At 41.4% G+C, this 20,294-nt stretch overlaps 1 protein-coding gene across 1 annotated transcript in view; it reads left to right on the top strand.

The window, feature by feature from the left end:
• The window catches only part of LOC132405908 (uncharacterized), a 213,147-nt gene that overhangs the window by 57,791 nt on the left and 135,062 nt on the right, over positions 1 to 20,294 (top strand). Inside the window, exons 18-22 of the mRNA XM_059990886.1 lie at positions 306 to 372; positions 2,802 to 2,893; positions 9,170 to 9,338; positions 11,265 to 11,351; positions 15,462 to 15,549. Coding sequence (XP_059846869.1) covers positions 306 to 372; positions 2,802 to 2,893; positions 9,170 to 9,338; positions 11,265 to 11,351; positions 15,462 to 15,549 — 503 coding nt within the window. The remainder of the gene's footprint in view (positions 1 to 305; positions 373 to 2,801; positions 2,894 to 9,169; positions 9,339 to 11,264; positions 11,352 to 15,461; positions 15,550 to 20,294) is intronic.

A 20,294-nucleotide genomic window follows, 5' to 3' on the forward strand; every position in this document is an offset into this window, starting at 1 on the left:
GGGGAGTCACATTGTCACTTGTGCTGTCACTGGAGGAGCAATCAGAGCCAAGTCCTGTCTGTAGTTTCAGACGGACAGAACTTATCAAACAAAACTATATCAAAGAAGAGCACAGGCCATTTTCCACCACATTCAGGCCAACATCCCTTAACCAATGGCATGATTGGTCATCAACGCAATGCTTTTTTTGGGATCTTGCCACACAGAGATTGGCTGCTGCTTCCTGCACTGTAGATCGGCTGACATTCTCAATGTATTTCACAAACTGACTGCCACCCGGTGACGAAACTCTTCCATCTTCACAGCTGTTGGTTGAAGCACGAGTCGGGGTTTAACTGGAGTTTCCAGGGCCCGGTCTGTTTTGTGATTCTGGTAAGCTTCCTGTTTCTCTCTACACACCAGCCATTCCAGACCAGGGTTCTCTCTTGTTGTGTGCTTCATTTTCAGGCCCGTGTGTGTGTCTACATGGTGTGTCTCTGTGCCCATTGTTCACAGACACCAGATATCACTGTGCACTGGAGTCTCTTGGTGCCCAGGGTTGAGAAGGATGAGCTTGGGGGATGCACTGAAGCTCAGTGCAGTCACTGCAAAAGCTCAGTGGGGAAGGACCACAGTCAAGGGTGGTGCCTCTGCTCTGGGGCTGTGTCCAGTACAACAACCCCTCACAAATCACTCATGGACTGTGAGAAGCATTGTGTCCTCTCAATGTTAATGTGTCTGACACTCAGTGTGGTCAGCACATCTGATAACCGAAGAAATATCAGTGAATGTGGCCCTCAGGTGTGTGTGTGTGTCAATTGCACCTCTGACCTAGGGGTTAGCCTTTGACCTCTGATCTGTTGTTTTCACTCCTAACCCTGAGCCACTGACTCCATCAACCCCAGCCCTGTGTTATCCAGGACTCCAGCCACTGACCAATGCAAAGGGTGCACCCAGCCTACACATATAACCATATAATCATATAACAATTACAGCATGGAAGCAGGCTATCTCGGCCCTTCTGGTCCATGTGGAACGCTTACTCTCACCTAGTCCCACTGACCCACACTCAGCCCATAACCCTCCATTCCTTTCCTGTCCATATACCTATCCAAAACGTACTTTAAATGACAATACTGAACCTGCCTCTACCACTTCTACTGGAAGCTCGTTCCACACAGCTACCTCTCTCTAAGTAAAGAAATTCCCCCTCGTGTTACCTCCAAACTTCTGCCCCCTAACTCTCAACTCGTGTCCTCTTGTTTGAATCTCTCCTACACTCACTGGAAAAAGCCTATCCACGTCAACTCTATCTATCCCCCTCATAATTTTAAATACCTCTATCAAGTCCTCCCTCAACATTCTACGCTCCAAAGAACAAAGACCTAACTTGTTCAACTTTTCTCTGTAACTTAGGTGCTGAACCAGGTAACATTCCAGTAAATCTTTTCTGTTCTCTCTATATTTTCTTGACATCTTTCCTATAATTTGGTGACAAGAACTGTACACAATACTCCAAATTCAGCCTTACCAATGCCTTGTACAATTTTAATATTACACCCCAACTCCTATACTCAATGCTCTGATTTAAAAAGGCCAACATACCAAAAGCTTTCTTCACCACCCTATCCACATGAGATTCCACCTTTGGGGAACTATGCACCATTATTCCTAGATCACTCTTTTCTACTGCATTCTTCAATGCCCTACCATTTACCATGTATGTCCTATTTGGATTATTCCTACGAAAATGTAGCACCTCAAACTTATCAGCATTAAACTCCATCTGCCATCTTTCAGCCCACTCTTCTAACTGGCCTAAATTTCTCTGCAAGCTTTGAAACCTACTTCATTATCCACAATGCCACCTATCTTAGAATCATCCTGGGTAGTTTCCTCCATCATTTCCACCCCCCCCCCCACCCCCAGACCCTCTCTGAGTCATGTGTGCACTGGGCCCAGTGATAACGGAATCTTCATGGTTGCTTTCATCCCTTTGAGACATCGGCACATTTGCAGATTAGATACCACTTTACCTCAAGTGTTGGGACAGTTCGTCAAATGCTTCACACTTTGGAGATGATGGGAGATTTTGATCTAAAAGCAAGTTCCTGTTGTTAAACTATGTTAAAGTATGGTATCTCTTTCCACCATCTTCATTGTCTTTTTATTTAACACTGAGTAGGGGTGGACCTAGGCCTTGGGTTTGTTTGTATCTGTCAGCATAATTAAGAAGGGCAGTGAGGAGGAATAGGCAGGTTGAGGGGCACCGGGTCATTGATTCAGGGCAGGATGGAAGAAAGCAGAGAGATTGGGGTCCTGCTTCCCAACCTTCTGGCCTGAAGTTCCCAGCCCACAGATCCCACTGACTCATCTTAGTGGTGAAGGGTGAACAATTCCCATTAATTCCTCTCTTGGGTTTCCCAGTCATCCCAATACATCCACATCCTGTGGAAAATTGCATCCCTGAGTCACAACTGGAGAAATGTTGTTTTTCCAAATTGTATGAGTGGAGAGTTTGAGGGGGAGACATGGGGGACAAAGAGAATTTTAGATAAAGCAAGAGAGATTGTCATGGGCAAAGCCAATGAACATTGTGGAGTAAGTGTGAGTGTCAATGAGTGAGAATGGAAAATGGGAGGGGTGAATTCAGTGTGGGATTTGGAGGATCCACTCTGCCTTTCTAATGAAACTCACTCTTCTTCTCTCTCATCCTCTTTTACTCTTCCCTCTATCATTCTCTCACCCTCTCTAACACACACACTATTTCTTTCTTGCAATTTCTCCCTTTACTCTTGCACTCTCTCCTTCTCTATCTCCAGGTCAATACAGTCCTTTTATTTTCGACTGTCTACTTACTGAGACGCCATTTCAACTCGCGCAACAAGGAGGTGTCGAAGCTTAAGGAAACCAAGTAAGTGACTTGATGGATGTATATAAGATGATATGAGGCATGGAGTGGACAGCCAGCATCTTCCTCCCAGAGCAACAATGGCTAACACAAGATGGCATAATTTTAAGGTGATTCAAGGAAAAGTAATGGCGGGGGATGAAGCACGATCTTGGACATAAGTTGTTCATACAGAGAGTGGTGTGAGTGTGGAACACTCTAACAGGGGTGGTGGTAGAGGGGGGTACATTAGGGGCATTTGAAGTACTCTTAGATAGGCACATGGATGAAAGATTAAAGAAGCCTGATGTGGGAGGAAAGGATTAGCTTAATCTTGGAGTAGGTTAAAAGTTTAGCACAACATCATGAGCTGTAGGGTCTGTACTGTGCCTGTTCTCTATTCTATTTTCCACTATGTGTCCATCACTAGCCCAGCCTGTCAGGACCCCGACATGGGGCAGAGTCCTGACATGGAAGCTGCTGTTGTTTGTGACCTGGCAAAACACAGAGACACTCCTACTGAGAGCCAACAGCACATGACCCATGTGGCTAGGTCCCAAATGTCTGAGACATCCTTGATGTAACAAAGTAAATATATGCACTTGCATCCTCTTTAGATAATTATAGGGAGGGAACACCAAGATCTCCTTGCACATACCTCACCTTTCAGAATCAGAATCAGGTTTGTTAGCAATGAAAAACTTTACTACCACTGACATACTTTATTAGGCATACCTATTAGATGCACCAACATCTTCTGCTGCTGTAACCCATCTGCTTCAAGGTTTGATGTGCTGTGTGTTCAAAGAACCTTTTCTGAACACCACTGTTGTAATGTGTGGTTATTTGAGTTACTGTTATCTTTCTTTCAGCTTGAACCAGTCAGGCCATTCTCCTTTCTCCTCTGACCTCACAAGGTGTTTTTGCCCACAGAACTACTTTTTTTTGGTCTTTTTTTTCCATTCTCTGTAAACTCTGGATCAGCCTTTCTCAACATTTTTGTCCGAGAGGAACCTTGGAAATAATTTTCATCTCTCTAGGAGCCCCTGCATATAAATTATTATATCTAGAGCTCACAGTATATTATCATAATCAGTAAGTTGTAGATATATTCATCCAAAAACAATTGTCAGTGCTCTTTCGAGCAGAGAATGAAGTTTTAGCCAGGCTTTCTTGAAATAAACAGATAGTTAAGCTTAGCTTACCATTCTTAGAATTACTGTTTCTTTCTTTCATAAATTTTACAAACTCATAAGGCAAAAATAATAAATTTCTCAATCTGGGTCAAACTTGAGATAAGTACACATGGATTCCACCTTCAACTGAAATGAGACGATTTATATCCTTGCTCTTGATGCTTGTTAAACAAGAAAAAGCTTGCTGAAACATGTAAGAAGTTGAAACTGCAGCAAAATGTCCATTGCTTTCTTATGAATGGCAGGATATTTTTTCACAGAAATCCAGAAGTTGTCCAAGAGCAGGTCAGTAAATCTCAACTTGAGTGCAAGATCAGACTGCATCTAACAAAGTTCTTCCTTTTCGCTCAAAGACAAGTTCCAAGGCTGAGCAGAACATCTAGAAAATGGATCCTCTCCCAGTCATACGCTTGTGTTGAAAGGAAGGAAAAATAGTCTTCAACTTTGTCAACAGTTCTTCCAGGTCATTTTCAATAAGACTTGAGACTTTACGATCCTTCCTCACTCTCAAGCAAAAGAGAAAATATTTTAAGCTTTCTTTTTGCAGCTTGATTTTTCCAAAGTTGGTTTCCTTTTAAATCCAAATTTCTTGCTCCTTGAAGTCAAAATATTTTCTCCAGGGCCTTGTTCAACTTTTTCATAAGATGAAAAATGTATGTTATGTAGGCTAGCTTCTGCAACCTTTCTTCATCTTCAAAACACTTAGCAAATTCTAGCCTACTAGATTTTCTTGAAAGTGCTCCTGCAATTCAAAGTTCAGCTCAAGCACCCTGTTGAGAACACTTCCACCACTATGCCACTGGATTTCTGAATGGAACAGGGGATTAGTGTGCTCTTTGGTTAGGTTTTTACACAGTTTTTTAAATATTCTCAATTGAACTGGTCTTAGTGCTACCAAATAATTTGCTTCTTGAACCCTTTTACTGACTGTGAATTTATTTTCAAAAGATTTCATCTATTTATTTTGAGATTCCAGTAGTCATTCAAAATACTCAGCACCTTTACATGTCCTATGGATGTGATTTGTAGTTAAGTGTCTTTTAAATTTTGCGGGAGCCATAGCGATATTTGTATGTTGTTTGCTACAGACTAGGCACAATGGAGTAGGACAACATGGATCACCGATCCATGTAAAACCCATTGATTACTTTAGACCCGCTGACTGCTTTTGCCTCCAGGACCCAGTGGAGACTGGTGGACGAATTCTGGGTCTCTGCTGCAGTCCCGAGCACCGAGGTCATTGGTGCGTGTGCACAGCCCAGCTGGCAGCTCTCCACCTCAGTACCCTGCAGAGATACCTGAATAGCGACCACCCTCCAGACGACACCCTTTCTCTGCCTGCAGGAGGACAGGCGGCTTCCATTGGGCAGCATCAGCCCTGTCACTCTGAGAAAACTGCCACACTTTTACCGAGAGCTGTTGAGAATGGAGTCTAGTCTCATCCAGACAGGGTGTTCCTGCACTGGTGGAGGGAGGGTGCTCTAGCTGCTAGGGGGACTAGTCCTCATCCTATCACAGTGGCTGCATCACCACCCGATCACCACGCGGGAGAGGGTCCCATACAATGTGAACAATCTTGCAGGAATGTCCACCGTGTTCTTCTGCCACTCTCTGAAGCATTTCTTGCACTCCTGCACACCTTTCACTTCCTTGCCTTTTTCTGCCAATCGGACTCACCTTGGTGAACTGTTTTACAATTATAATTCTTCATCATTAACCTTATCAGAATTATTCATAGGGCTAGGCCTAGAATTCTCCTCTCCCAACTCACACCTCCTCTTCAAAAGTCGCCACAATTTCCTTCCAATTTTAGACTACACCGACAGACTTTGTTCACTCCCATAAGGGGAAGTTGGGAGAGGTAATTTGGGATGGAGATGCTAATGTCACAGCCCAAATTGGGCGAGTTCATTCAATATTTTGATAACACACTTAACACTCCTTATCAGCCTACCATCCTCTCCTCCGTGCAATACAACCCTCACCAATTATAAACTTCCCATCCTCCCACTCACGCAATACAGCGCTCACATTTTATCACTTTTTATATGGCGTTAAAAACTGAGAAGGGACTCAAGCAAACAAACACGGTCCGACTGCGCAATGCCACACTGGGCTGAGAGACCTCGAACGAGATTGCTGGAGGGGCTGCTTGATCACTGCTCACCACTGTGAGAATTGCGCGAAGTTCAAAAAAAGATGTTTATTTTTTAATCATGATCTCTAGCGCCCTCTCATGGAACTTCAGTTGAGATTCCCTTATCTAATTACTGTGCTGCGTGAAAATCCTAGGGTATCTATCAGCAGTTCCGAGATACACAAGCCACCCCATCAGGGAACCAGCAATTAATCCACATTCAAAGTCACCCAGATCACATTTCTTCCCCATTCTGATAAACAACCGAACCTCTTGACCATGTCTGCATGCTTTTATGTATTAAATTGCTGCCACATGATTGGCTGATTAGGTATTTGCATTAACGAACAGGTTTACAGGTGTGTCTAATAAAGTGACTACTGACTGTATAACATGATATTTGTTGATTTGTAACAACAAATTAACTCTGTCTTTTATATTAGTATTTTGTTTTACAGTTGATCCTGGTGAGTGAGTGGGGTTCCAGGTTCCCAGGTGGGGTCTCTGTCCATGGTGCTGATTCCTGCCGTTGGTGACACTGGAAGTGGGGAGCTAGTCAGGTCATTGGCCGGCGATTGCTGGTGGAAATGTGTCAGGACCGACACGGTTGCTGCCACTTACGCTCAAACCCAATGACCAGGAACAGGTGCACAGACAATGTAAGGTGATGGTATCACCAAAAGATGGGGCACATCATTAAGGTCTCATTCAGGAGGCACTTCAATAATCTGAGCATGACCAGGCAGAGCCAACGTTGTATCATGAAGGGAAACTCATGTTTCCTATCGTGAATCTAATAATAAATAAGGTAGAGAAGGAGGAGCCATTGGGTTTTCAGAAGGCATTTGGACTTTATGACAGAAGTACTCCTTCTGCGATATAGATCTGCATAGACAGATGAGGTGATTCTGAGCAGCCCTGAAGGCTTCTTCCCACTCACCCTCAGGATGCATTCTTGTTTATGGGGCTGGAGGTGCTTGGCAGCAACACAGGCAAATGCATCAGTCACCCTAAACACAAGTAAAGCATCTCTAGCCCTGTCTCTCCAAACTTTATTAGCTAGGAGCTCTATCATTCAGTTGATTTAATCCTGTCTATCAACACTGAGGGATGCTCAAAGGCCAAAGGCAATAACCTGCTGGTCTATCCTGAGTGTCCGACACATCAGACGTCTGAAACCCAAATTCTGGCTTCTAGCTTTCTTGTGAAAAGACGAGGCCAACTTACTCAACATCAAAATGACCAGATGATCTTATATTGTTGTGTTTCAGTTTGTCCACAAATTGACTGGTGTGCACTGTGGAGAAGGTTTACCAGGCTGATTCTTAGGCTGGGTTGATGTTCAAGAGACATTTAAGCGGAATGGAACTTCACTCATTATAAGTTAGAAGGGTGAGAAGGGCCCACATTGCAAAATAGAAGATTATGAAGGGGATAGAGAAGGTGTGAGAGGATGGTGTTCATTGTAATGAACACTTTCCAGATAGGGGGTGACACACTACAAAATGGAATCAGGAGAGACTCTTTTACTTGTGTTACGTACTCCGTAACTGGGTTAACAGACCAGCAGAAATGGCATGATACGTTGGAGTCTGGTGGTACTGTAACTAAAGGTGTTTATTAGTAAACTAAGCAAAACAGTATCAAAAATGCAAATATACATATAAAACAGGTTAGCAATGATAAATACAGAAGTGCAAGAATAAGAATCAGAACCAAGCTCTATCAAAGTCTAGGGGTAAAAGAATAGTCATAAGGGAATATAGAGTTCAGTTCAGTTCAGTTTGTGCTGAAGTAGTTGTTGTAGTGTTGCAATGTTGGAGAGAGAGCGAGCAAGAAATGAGCAGCTGCTGCAGGCAAACCTTCCGTCGTCTTCTTGTTCCATTGTACCGTTGGGGTCACCGATTGTGACCGTTCCATTCCTGGCTAGATCATTCTTCAGTGATGGACTCGTCACCCAGGCAGGGCTGGACACACACACAAGTCCCCACCAGTCTGCCTTCATCCACCGTACTCCAGACCGATTCTCCTGAACCAATCCTCCAGTCCCCCACCTTCCTGTGGGTGCACAACACTCTTTCAGTGTCCACTGGTGTGTCTGAGGGTGTCTCCTCAGACCCGTCTTTTATCCCCATTGACAGGAGATCAGCCATCCATCAACTCAATATGTCCATGTCCATCAAACTAGTAAACTTCCTGCTGTCTCAGCAAGAATGTTAAAGAGCAAAGAAGTGTCCTCATAGCAAAAGATTTTTTACCTTTCCATCAGTGAAGAAGCCATAATACTTAACTCATCTGTCTCTCTCTCTCTCTTATCTGTAGCAGTTGCCTCTACCTCTGTTCTTCATCTCTCTCTCTCTCTCTCATTAGCAGCAAAGTTCCCGGGGGGGGGGGGGGGAGGGTTCAGCTCTGGACCCAATTTCCATCAGCTTTGTTCATGACACATAACACTTGAAAAATCATTCATCTCTAACCCAGGGTGATGCAGATATGGAGTTATTCAGAGTCAAGGAGTTTGCGGAGTACAGGACAGTATTGTGGAAACCAAGATTAGACCAACCATGACCTTACCAAATGACAGGGAAGTTTCAAAGAAGCAACATCTGCACCTGCTTCTTGTCTTATGTAGCACAGAACCCTGAATTGGAAATATATCACTGCTCCTCTGCTGTAACTGAGTCTAAATCCTGGGACTCATTTTCCCACCATTTCATGGGAGCACCTGGACCAGAAGGAAAGCAGCACTTCCAGGCAGTGACACACCACCGCCTTCTTAAGGGCAGTTTTGATGCAATAAGCAATATCCTTTCCAGTGATGCCTGGGGCCCAGCAATGTATCCAATAAACACAAGAATGTGCTGTTGGCTGTTGATAAAGTCCTGTGGGTATGAAAGATCCCACATGAAAGGAACTTCATCATTCCTGTGATTTTCATTCACCTGGTTTCTTTTTCCTTCTTCTCTACAGGTCCCTAACCATTAAGGCTGCAGCACGGATGTTTGTTTTGGGAACCACATGGATCTTTGGAATATTTCAAGTTCATAAGAGCACTGCAGTGTTCTCCCACTTATTCACGGTCATCAACAGTCTCCAGGGTCTGTTTGTTTTCCTCATTTACTGCGTTTCCAATCACCGGGTAAGAATCTCTTCCCTACAGACACATACTGTGAATGTTTGGGCAACTGGGATGTAAAAGACCAGAGGAACCTAGGAGTACGAGTTTGAAAGCAGTGTCAGGTGGACAGGGTGGCGAAAGAGGCACTTGGCACACTGGCCTACATTAGTCAGGGCAATGAGCATTGGCTATTGAACATAATTTTGCAGTTTCATAAGTTGTTGGTGAGGATGCAATTGGAATACTGTATATGCTCTTGGTCACCCTGTTATCAGAAAGTCATGGTAAATTGGAAAGGGGGCAGACAATATTTGAAGATGTTTCCAGGATTAGAGGGCCTGAGTTATATGGAGAGGTTGACCAGCTTAGATCTCTATTCCTTGGAATGTAGGAAAACGAGAGTCAACCTTGCAGAAATGTTTAAAAGTATGAGAAACATATACTGTATAAGATGGGTGATAAGTCTTTTCCAGAGAGTTGGGGAGACCAGAACTAGGGGGCATAGATTTAGGGTGAGAGGGGAAAAATTTAAAAAGGGACCTGAGTGGTAGAGGATGGTGAGTATATGGAATAAGCTGCCAGAAGAAGTGGTTGAAGCAGGTACAGTAGTATAATTTAAGAAGTATTTAGATATGTACATGGAGGGTTGAGGCTTTGAGGGTTGGGGTTGAAAGGAGCAGACTCAATGGGCCAAATGGACTAATTCTGCTTCAATGTCTCATGGTCTAACACAGGAATTTGGAACTAATGGGTGGGCATCGTGGTTGGCATGAGCTTGCTGGGTTGAAGGGCCTCTATCCAAACTGTATTGCTCTATGACTCTGGAACTCGATGAATTTCTCCTCCTGATCTTGCTCTCTGCATATAATTTTCACAGTGATGAATGGTTGTAGAGTCTTTTACTGAACCATGAATTTGAAGCAAGAGTCAGCCACATGGTCCTTTAGGTTCTCATCATGATTTAATCTGATCAGGCTGATGTGATTGTGACCTCCAATCTTCATTTTCATCCCCTCTCCTTTATAACCTATCATCCCCTTACCCAGAAGCTCTCTGCCTCTGTAAATTTTTTCCAAGATCATGATTTCATTCCTCTTTGATAAAAGAAATTTGGTGGTGTGGTGGGTAGTGAAGAGCACAGTCTCAGGCTACAGCCAGTCCTTGATCAGTGAGCAAAATGGGCAGAATACTGGCAGATGGAATTTGATGATGGTATGTGTGAAGTGATGAGAACAAGTAAGGGTTGGATATACACAATGAATGATGTGTTCTGAAGGAACTTTGAGGGACAAGGAGCACTTGACATGCAGTTTCAGAAATCCTTGAAGATGATAGCATGGAGAGTTATGTACTTGGATCCTAAGTTGCCTCTGCACATTCATTTATACTTTTGATATGTGAATCTATCCTCTTCTTTTGATGTTGGTGGTTTGGCATGACACCTGAGCAAGCTGCTTCCTGTAAGCCTCAATGCACTTTCCAGTCCCAGTATTAGTTCCATGAACTTCTTCCATGGGAGGCAATGTGGAAAGTCTAATCCTATCTGACCGAGTATCTTGGAGATTTCCTTCTCTCTGAGTGATCCACTGAAGGTGCCAATGGGACACAGTGACTACGTAAATTGTAATTCTTACTTGGCCTTGGGACTCTGAAGGGTGATTGAAAGATAGTTTTACTCTACTAGGCAGAAATTAACAAATTCTTTAAAGCTTGCTACAAAATAATAGTTAGTGTGTAAAGGTTTCTCTCACCACTCATAACTGTGTTATGACACTTACATAATCATTACAAAAATAGATAGAGAGGACCATTGCAAAAATAATTATCAGAAAATGGAAAATAGGTGCAAAATTCACAATTAGCACAAAGAATCGAATAATTTATCATGTAGAAATAAAATTCATTAAAACTGGGTGTGACTAATGTATCATTCTCATTTTATTGAAGGTGGTTGCTGAATTACGGAAATGGTTGACCAGTAAACGGAAGAGCTTCATCATCATGTCCACGGAGGTGGAGATGAGCGTTACTGAGGTGAGAAGCTTTATCCAGAAGGACTGAAATCTTCAGAAGGTCAGGCTGTGTCCGCAGAGGCAGAAATAAACTGAGTGTCTTGGGTCGATGACAGTAGTGGTTCTCTTTTGACATCTGTAGAAGGGGAAAGAGTGAATGTTTCAGGAACTTCATTCCTCCAATCAGGCATAGGCTGAGAAGTGGGAAATAATTCACAATCAACACCTCCATCAAGAGCACATCAATCCACTTATCCCTGAGATTCAATGATGTCATTGAGTTCCTTCCATCAACATCCTGGAGCAGTCACCATTAACTAACTGAACCAGACCAGCCACATTTACTGCAGTATACATGTGGAATGAGCAGCCAGAGGAATTGCTTGAGTTAGGTACAAAAACAACTTTTAAATGGTAGGTGGATGTAAATGGATAGGAAAATTTTATAGAAATGGGATAAGTTTGGATGGGGCATCCTGGTTGGTATAGGCTAGTTCGTGACGAGGCCTGTTGCCGTGCTGTATCAGCATCAGATTTCAGAATCAGTTTCTTGGAACAACCTGAAAGATCTCAGAGATGGTATTTGAAATAATGGGCAAATCAATTAAAAACTGATGCACACCATGCTATTGCTTGCATGTTGGCCGGGGGTGAGGTGGAGCAGTGTCAGTGCTTTTGCTGGTGCAAGTGGTGGAGGAAGCTGAGGGGGAGGACCTTTACTTGTGCATGGGAGGGGGAGGATGGGTCATTGGGATTCTCATATTCCTGTCAGTCAATCCTTGGTGTAATTTGTTTTGTGGATGTCTGCGAAGAGTGAGAGTTTCAGGCTATATTCTGCATACTTTCTCTGATATTAAATTAACCATTTAAACACCAGGAAACCTGGCAAAGCTGATCTAGCTGAATGTGAATTTGATGCAGCTTTTACATTTTCAGTTGATGAGATTACCTGTAAAAGTACATTTTTACAACAGAATGACATCTAGATGAAGAGTTAATTGAGGAAACGACAAGTTCCAGATTGCAGAATAAAATGATTACCACAGGTATAGCAATAAATCCAATTTTCTGACACAATGATGAGGACATGCTATTTCATCATTAGTGAAGTCCCTGAAATTTGGGCAGCATCGCTGCTGCATTCAATGTCACTACTTTAGTCTGCAGTTTCCTGTTTCCAGATTAGAACAACACACATCACTATTTATTAATTATTAGCCCTCGCAATTCTTTCCCCTACAACACAGTTTTATTATCACTGACATATGTTGTGAAATTACTTAATTTCTGGTCCCAGAACTCTGCAATACATAAAAGTTACTAAGAGTTACAAAATAAATAATGCAAAAGGCAACTGGATAGAGTTCATGGTGTGTTCAGAAATCTGATGATAGAAGTCTCTTATCCTCGTCCCTGATGGTGGCAACAAGAAGAAGACATGTCCCGGATGGTGAGGGTCTTTAAAGATGGATGCACCTTCTTGAGTCTCCTCGAACTCCTATTGGAGTAGATGGTATTTGAGCAAGGCCTAGCCACAGGAGTCTGGACAGAGTAGAGCCATGAGCTCAACACACATCCTTGACTGTCAGTGAGGAGGAGATGTTATGACTGATCCAAAATGATTGGTCTCCTGATAAGGAAATCTATGAGTGTGAATCACTTTGTGACAATAGTGGGCCCGACACACTGCTGGATTTCTATAACATCCTCTCATGATCTCAGCTCGAGACCCACAGAACCCCCCCCACCCCCGAATCACCAGTTTAAGTCCCACATTGGTGGGGTTACAGCTCCTGAGAATGGACAGTGAAACCTCACAGCTGAAACTCTAATCCATGCAAATAATGAGATTGTTTCTGCCTCCACTTGCCTTTTGCCGCCCTCTGCTGCTGCATGAGATCTGATGATTGAATAACAAGTCAGTTTGCTCTCCTTGCTGGGAGTGGTGTCTGCAGGGTCTCGGCAAGGTACTTTGGCCTTGCCCCATCCTCTGCCCACCACACACGAGTAGGCACCAGCTTCCCAACGGACCATTGTGGGCCAACACAGGTGATGAGCACACTGTGGTTCTTGTTCCCGTTCAAGCCCTCCTGCTGACCATGAATGCCAAGGAGCTTTGACTCTTCTGGCAGAACCCCCAGGGCAGTGAATAGAAGAATTTTACCTCCTTAAGGTTGGACTTAACCCAATTTTGTCTGGAGTAAGACAAATAATGGCAATCTCATTTTGTTTTATCTAGACTTATAAAGTAAGACAACCAGACTCATTCATGACCCAATGACATGATTCTTCTGAGTGGAGTTTCTGTCTTTCATTCTCTTGCGCTCTCGCTTGGCGTCTGGCTCTGAAGATTGTGGATTCATGACCCACTGCCAAGAATGGAAAGCTACTTTGCGGGAGTGGTCTCACCAGCAGAATTATTTGGCTTGTACTGAGCTTGTAAAAAGGCAGAATCTAACTGGAATTCTAGAAGTGTGTGCATATGAAAATGTGTCTGTATAATAATATGTGTGTTGTTTGCTGTTATGATGAGTGTGATTATAAATAAATGTCCGGATTTTTGCTACATTTCCAAGTTTTACACAGATATCCTGTTATTTTAATTGTTGTTCCTTATGAGATTTATGACTTTGGTGCCAACTTTGTTGAGAGTTTACCTGAAGTCACAGTGAGATACCAGATTTGAACTTGGCCTTGTTCTAACATGTTGCATCTGTAGAGGTTCGACATAAAGATCAGATACACAATGTACATCAGACTCTAACGGATACAAAACCCATGTAGTAGATTGGCACAGAACTTGGATATGTGCACAATTCATGTTCGCACATAGGCACTCACTACACAGACCTAAAGCACATGTATAGCAGAAACATACACAGATGCGCATGTGCACAAACACTCACATAAAAGACAACCATACACACACAGACCTGAAGCACATATGCAGCAGAAAAACACAGGCACGCGCTCGCACGGATGCACACTGACAGACATACAGACACACACACACACACCAATTTGAGTTCCGATTGTATCCTGTGATTGGCTAACTCAGCACCAGAGAAGCATCACGTCTCTCCTCTTCTGCCTTTATAAATGGCAATTCAGTGCCAGTGTTGTGTGCTACATCCCTTTTGAAACCATCTATACAAGAAATAAATATGATATTTTAGTGGGAATAAAGCTCTTTATTTATGAATTTGTTCATGCATGAAAATCACTGGACTATTGTTCAAAATTCATAAAATAAAAGTATCTTAAATAAATAAATCTTATTGTACTGAGTCCACTGTGTAATAATTAAAAGTGATGAGATTTTGAACTGTAGAAAGATGGTTGTACATGGATTATCAGACGGTGAGAGGAATGACCCACCCCCCCCCCATCATATTAGAGAAATGGGTGTGGCAACACGAGTCAGTGTTACGTCAGGGGTCTGTCCTTGACTGACCTGAAGACACATGAGATGTGTTCTTGGTGGAGCAGAGGTCACCTTCACTGCCCACAGACACTGGACATCACTGTCTCCAAGCAAGGCCACCTTTCAGCCCAGATATTCCCCACAACCAGCACAGCTTCTGGGGGCTGGGGCTGGAGGGATCAACGTCTCCAGTGGAATGACCATGGAATGGTTTGCAATTCCCACCACAAATCCCTTTCCCCACTTCCCACATCAAATCACCAAAGTCTGTTGTAGGAGGCCCAGTAGAACTGGAACCTCAGGGAATTGGAGAAGGAGTCTGTCTCTGTTGGTCCATCGACCCTGTTTTGGGCCAGATCAATGCCTCCTGGTCCTAAGGATATTCCCTCAGTTTTTTGAGTTGATGTTCAATTCCAAGGAATTATAGGAACAGTCATTATTGCCCACTGTTTCCTTCCATTGCGAACCCCGCTGAAGATGAAGGTAGCTTGTTGAAGACATTGCCGCTGGCCCATTTCTACTAAAGTTGCTCTACTCTGCTGAGGTACACACCCATTCCTGACCTCTCCTAAGCCCCTACTTCTCCCCACCTAACTCTCCTTTCAACCCCCATCCTCCTGACCTTCTCAGTCCAACTAATTTCTCTTAACTCCACCTCTGGTGCTTTCCTACAACCTCATCCTTCATAAATTCCTCCTGCTCCCACAGTCCCCCTCCATCATCTCTGCTCTGGGTGGAGTGGGAAACGGTGGAGACCACAAAGTGAAAATCTACCTCCTTTGGGACCTGGATCTTGGTGAGTTTATTGTTGTTCTCTGGGCCTTCAGTTACAATAAATCCATAAATAAGCAGTACAAGAGAATAGTGAGGTACTGTTCATGGATTCATAGACCATTGAGTAATTGGAGGGTGGAGAAGAACAAATATTTCCTCAAATGTAGGTCGGGGTCTTTATTTTGAAGCTGTGGTGCTTTAAGAAAGGAGAGTCCATCATTCAGGACCCTCACCATCTGGGACATTCCTTTTTCTCATTTCTACCATGGAAGGAGATACAGGAGCCTGAAGCCCTGCACCCATCATTTCAGGAATAGCTACTTCTCCTCTGCCATCAGATTTATGAATGGTCCATCAATTCTACCTCACTATTCCTCTTCTGCTCTATTTATTTATTTTTGTAATATATAGTCAGTTTTATGTTTGCACTGTACTGCTGCCACAAAATAATTCACTTCATGATATACTGAATGTCAGGTTACTAAGCCTGATTCTAATTCTGCCCTTAGTGAATTCATTGTTTGGTCTCTCATCATCAAGCCTGTGTTTGGGGACGATCTCCATGTCTCTCTAATTCTCACAGGTCCTCCAGAAGTTGCCCTTCTCCTCTCTGAACTCAGACCTCAGGAAGTTGTGGGCTGCAGACTCCCCACCAGAGAGCTGCGTCTATATGAAAGGGTTTTATTTCCTTCCTCTCCTGAGGACGCACTCTGCGTCAGTCTATTCGTTGTAGTGCAGAGAGCTGTCACATTCCTACAGCTCCCAATGTCTCCCCCCACACGTGACAGCCCAGGCACTGTAGACACATACACACCCGTTCTCCTGTTGTCCATTCCTGTCCCTACAGTCTCGTCCCATCCTTTCCTCCAGTTCAACAACAGCCTGCAATTGCCTGTCATTCTGGGTAAAGATGTAGATCAGCTTTATTTATCACATGTAAATCAAAACATACAATGAAATGTGTTGTTTCTGTTAATGTCCAACACAGCTCGAACATGTGCTGGGCGTCCCACCGGTGTTGCTACACTTCTGCACCAATGTAGCATGCCCACAGCTTACCAACCCTGACCCGAATGTCTTTTTGGAATGTGGGGAAAGTTGGACCACCTGATGGAAAACCACGTGATCACAGGGAGAACTTGTAAACTCATTAAAGATAATGTCAGGAATTGAACCCTGATCTTCTGATCACTTGTGCTATAAAGTGTTATGCTAACTACATTACTGTGCTGCCCTCAAACAGCACCGTGCCATCCTATTCCTCCAGGGACTGACCCAGACGTCAAACTCTGGGCGAATCCTGAAACAGAAGATCTCTCCGTGCAGCATTTCTTTCACAGGCCCTGATGTTTGACACTTACCACCCTCTGAAATGACCCAGCAAGTGACTCAGTTGCAACTTTACTGTAAACAGAGGAAGAGTAAAATGGGGTGAACCACCCAGCATCAACCTGGACTCTGGATCGCAACCCAGTCAGGTTGTTCCAAGCGAGATTTTCCTCCTGAACTTGTTAAGAATCATTGCGGATTTGCTCCGGCTATGTGTATGGCTTATCAAAAAATGCTGTATCCATCACTTCAATACCCAGCTAAATTAAGGCTTTTTGTCAAAAATTCTGGGGTTCATATTTTTGATGACCCAGCTGAAGCATTGCATTTTATTAATTCTCTGCCTGACGAGTCTGTAGCCTGAATTTGGATGATTTCAACTGTTTGATTGTCTCACGATGTTAGCAGTGATGAAATCAGAAGATTTGATGGTTATAGAAAGCCTTTACCTTAAAATGTACTTTTATCTCTGAAACAGACTGGTTTGGATGGTTTTAACCTCAGAAGACATAGCAGGAGAACTGTTGAAAGACTGTAGATAACTTTGAACCATCTTGAATTTTTTTTCTGTTTATAGCATTTAAATGAATTAATTGCTTTTTTGCTCCGTATGCTTTTGTAAAGATCTTTTAAGTAATTATCTGGATTTCTTTACTTATTAAAGATAGATTGGATAATTTAAAGGTGGTCATTGTTTTTCTTCTGTGCAAATATTTCAAGAATTTTTTTGGACATCTAATATTATGAAAGTTATTCTCAAATTTGAAGGTCATTTTTCTTTAAAAAAACAACAAAGTTCCTTCCAAATCAATTATATTGAGTTATATGTCGACTGTAATGAGTTTTATATCTGGAAGAGGGAGATATGAATTCTTTTCATTTTTACTTTTTATTTAGGCAGGTGGAGTTTATAATTGTTTTTTATGCATTCTTTGGGGCTTGCATCGATTGATATCAACTTATTTCCGGGCTTTGTCGTTTGGGTGGATTTTTTTCATTTTTCTTTTTTTATTTTTTATCCCCATTATGGAATTCTGGAGAGTAGGCTAATTATTATTACTGTTGTTTATCTCCGCCATTTTGATTATCTTATCTTGACATGCATCTAACTATTTTTTTTAGATATAAAGTCTCATGATATTTAAACAGTTAAATGTTTTAAGTTGGAATGTCCATGCTTGGAACCATCCTATTAAGTGCAAGAAAACATTTAAAACTATTAACCGATTCCAACCTGATATAATCTTTACACAGGAGACGCATATCAGGTTATGTGATAAAAATCGAATTTTTAAATTTTGGGAGGATTCCCAGTTTCATGCAAACTCTCAAAGTAAAATGGCAGGTGTTTCTATTTTTATTGATTCCAATATTCCTTTTAACCAGGAGGATATTATAGCTGATATTAATGGTAGATTTTTGATCATAAAAGGAACAATTCATAACAGGAAAATGGTCTTGGTTAATATTTATGGACCAAATTATCCCACATTTTTTAAAGCTTTGCACTATTACCTGATCTAAATGAATATATGTTATTAGTGGGTGCTTAATGGATAACTCATCATCCAAACATCAACACCCTAATCGTTCTGTATCACTTATTAATTCTTTTTTAATTGATTATGGCTTACTTGTAATTTGGAGGCATATGCATCCTAGAGATACAGAATATTCTTTTTTCTCACACGTTCATAATAAATATTCAAGAATCGACTATTTTATAGTCAACCCTCGACTTTTATTTAATGTTCAGAAATGTGAATATGATGCAATTGTTCTCTCTGAACATGCTCCTCTAAACCTAATATTTGAACTGAAAGATGTTGCATCTACCAGACCACTTTGGCGTTCTCCAGAACCTTTGTTACAAAGTTCAGAATTTGTTGAGTTTATTGAAACTCGGATAAAAGAGTTTATTCTCCTTAATAATATAGGAAATGTCTCAAAGTTAGTAATTTGGGATACATTAAAAGCTTACTTATGTGGTCATATTATTTCATTTATAGCTAAGTTGAAGAAACAGACAAGAATGAAATTAGATAAAATCTCTAAACAAATTGAAGACTTAGATAACATTATTGCAACCTCTCCTGTTGTTTTGTTTGAAAGAAGAGTGGGATTACAATCACAATATAATTTATTATTAACATATCCCATTGAAGGATATTTGCTTAAATTGAAAAGTTAGTTTAATATTTTTGGGGATAAAAATAATAAGCTCTTAGCTTCCCAATTAAGGGCAGCTAGAGCTAAGAGACAAATTTTAAAGATTCATAAGGAAAGTAGAGATAAGGCAAGTAACCATGAAGACATCAATAATATTTTTCAGGATTTTTATTCTGATCTTTATAGATCCCAATTTCCTGCAAATTCCTCCAAAATGAAGCCTTTTTTTTACATAAGATTAAATTTTCTCAAATTACCGTTGAAGATCAATAGATGCTTGATGCTCCAATTACTGAGCATGAAATTCAGAAAGTTATGTTGTCAATGCAGTCAGGTAATGCTCCTGGTCCTGGTCCTGGTCTTGATGGTTATTCGGTAGGATTTTACAAAAAATTTGGAAGATTACTTTCTCCATATCTTTTGGAATTATTTCATGAATCCTTTGAGTAGGGAAGTTTACCTTCTTTTTATGAAGCTTCTGTTTCCTTAATCCTTAAGAAAGATAAAGATCCTGCTGAATGTCCATCATATCAACCTATTTCGTTATTAAATATGGATCGCAAAAATTCTCTCTAAGATAATGGCGAACCATTTGGAAAATAGTTCATTAACATCATCTCTATGGATCAAACAGGCTTTATTAAAGGCTGTTACTCTTTCTCCAATGTTCAGGGATTGATGAACATTATATATTCATCATTATCTAAGGAACCCCAATGTGTTATTTCTCTTGACGCAGAAAAGGCATTTGATAGAGTTGAGTGGTCATATTTGTTTAAAGTATTAGAAAAATTTGGTTTATGTAATAATTTCAATAGGTAGATTCAAATGATCTATAAGAATCCTATTGCTATGGTCATTGCTAATAATTTCAGGTCTTCTTTTTTCACTTTCACTTGGTACTAGACAGGAATGTCCATTAAGCCCTTTATTATTTAATCTCATACTGGAGCCTTTGGCCATAACACTCCGTGAAGCTAATAATATTCATGGTATTTCTATGAATGTGACCATACATAAGATTTCTCTTTATTGAGATGATCTTTTGGTTTTTATTTTGAACCCTGAGGAATCAATTCCTAATCTTTTGGAAACACTAAAAGATTTTGGAAAATTTTCAGGATATAAACTTAACTTGAATAAAAGTGAATTGTTTCCATTAAATGCATCTGTTTTTATATATAATGATATTTCATTTATAATTGTTAATTCTTTTAAATATTTAGGTATTATGATTACTAAAGAATATAAAATCTTTATAAGGCTAAT

The sequence above is a fragment of the Hypanus sabinus genome, chromosome 16 (genome assembly GCF_030144855.1).
Source record: "Hypanus sabinus isolate sHypSab1 chromosome 16, sHypSab1.hap1, whole genome shotgun sequence".
NCBI lineage: Eukaryota > Metazoa > Chordata > Chondrichthyes > Myliobatiformes > Dasyatidae > Hypanus > Hypanus sabinus.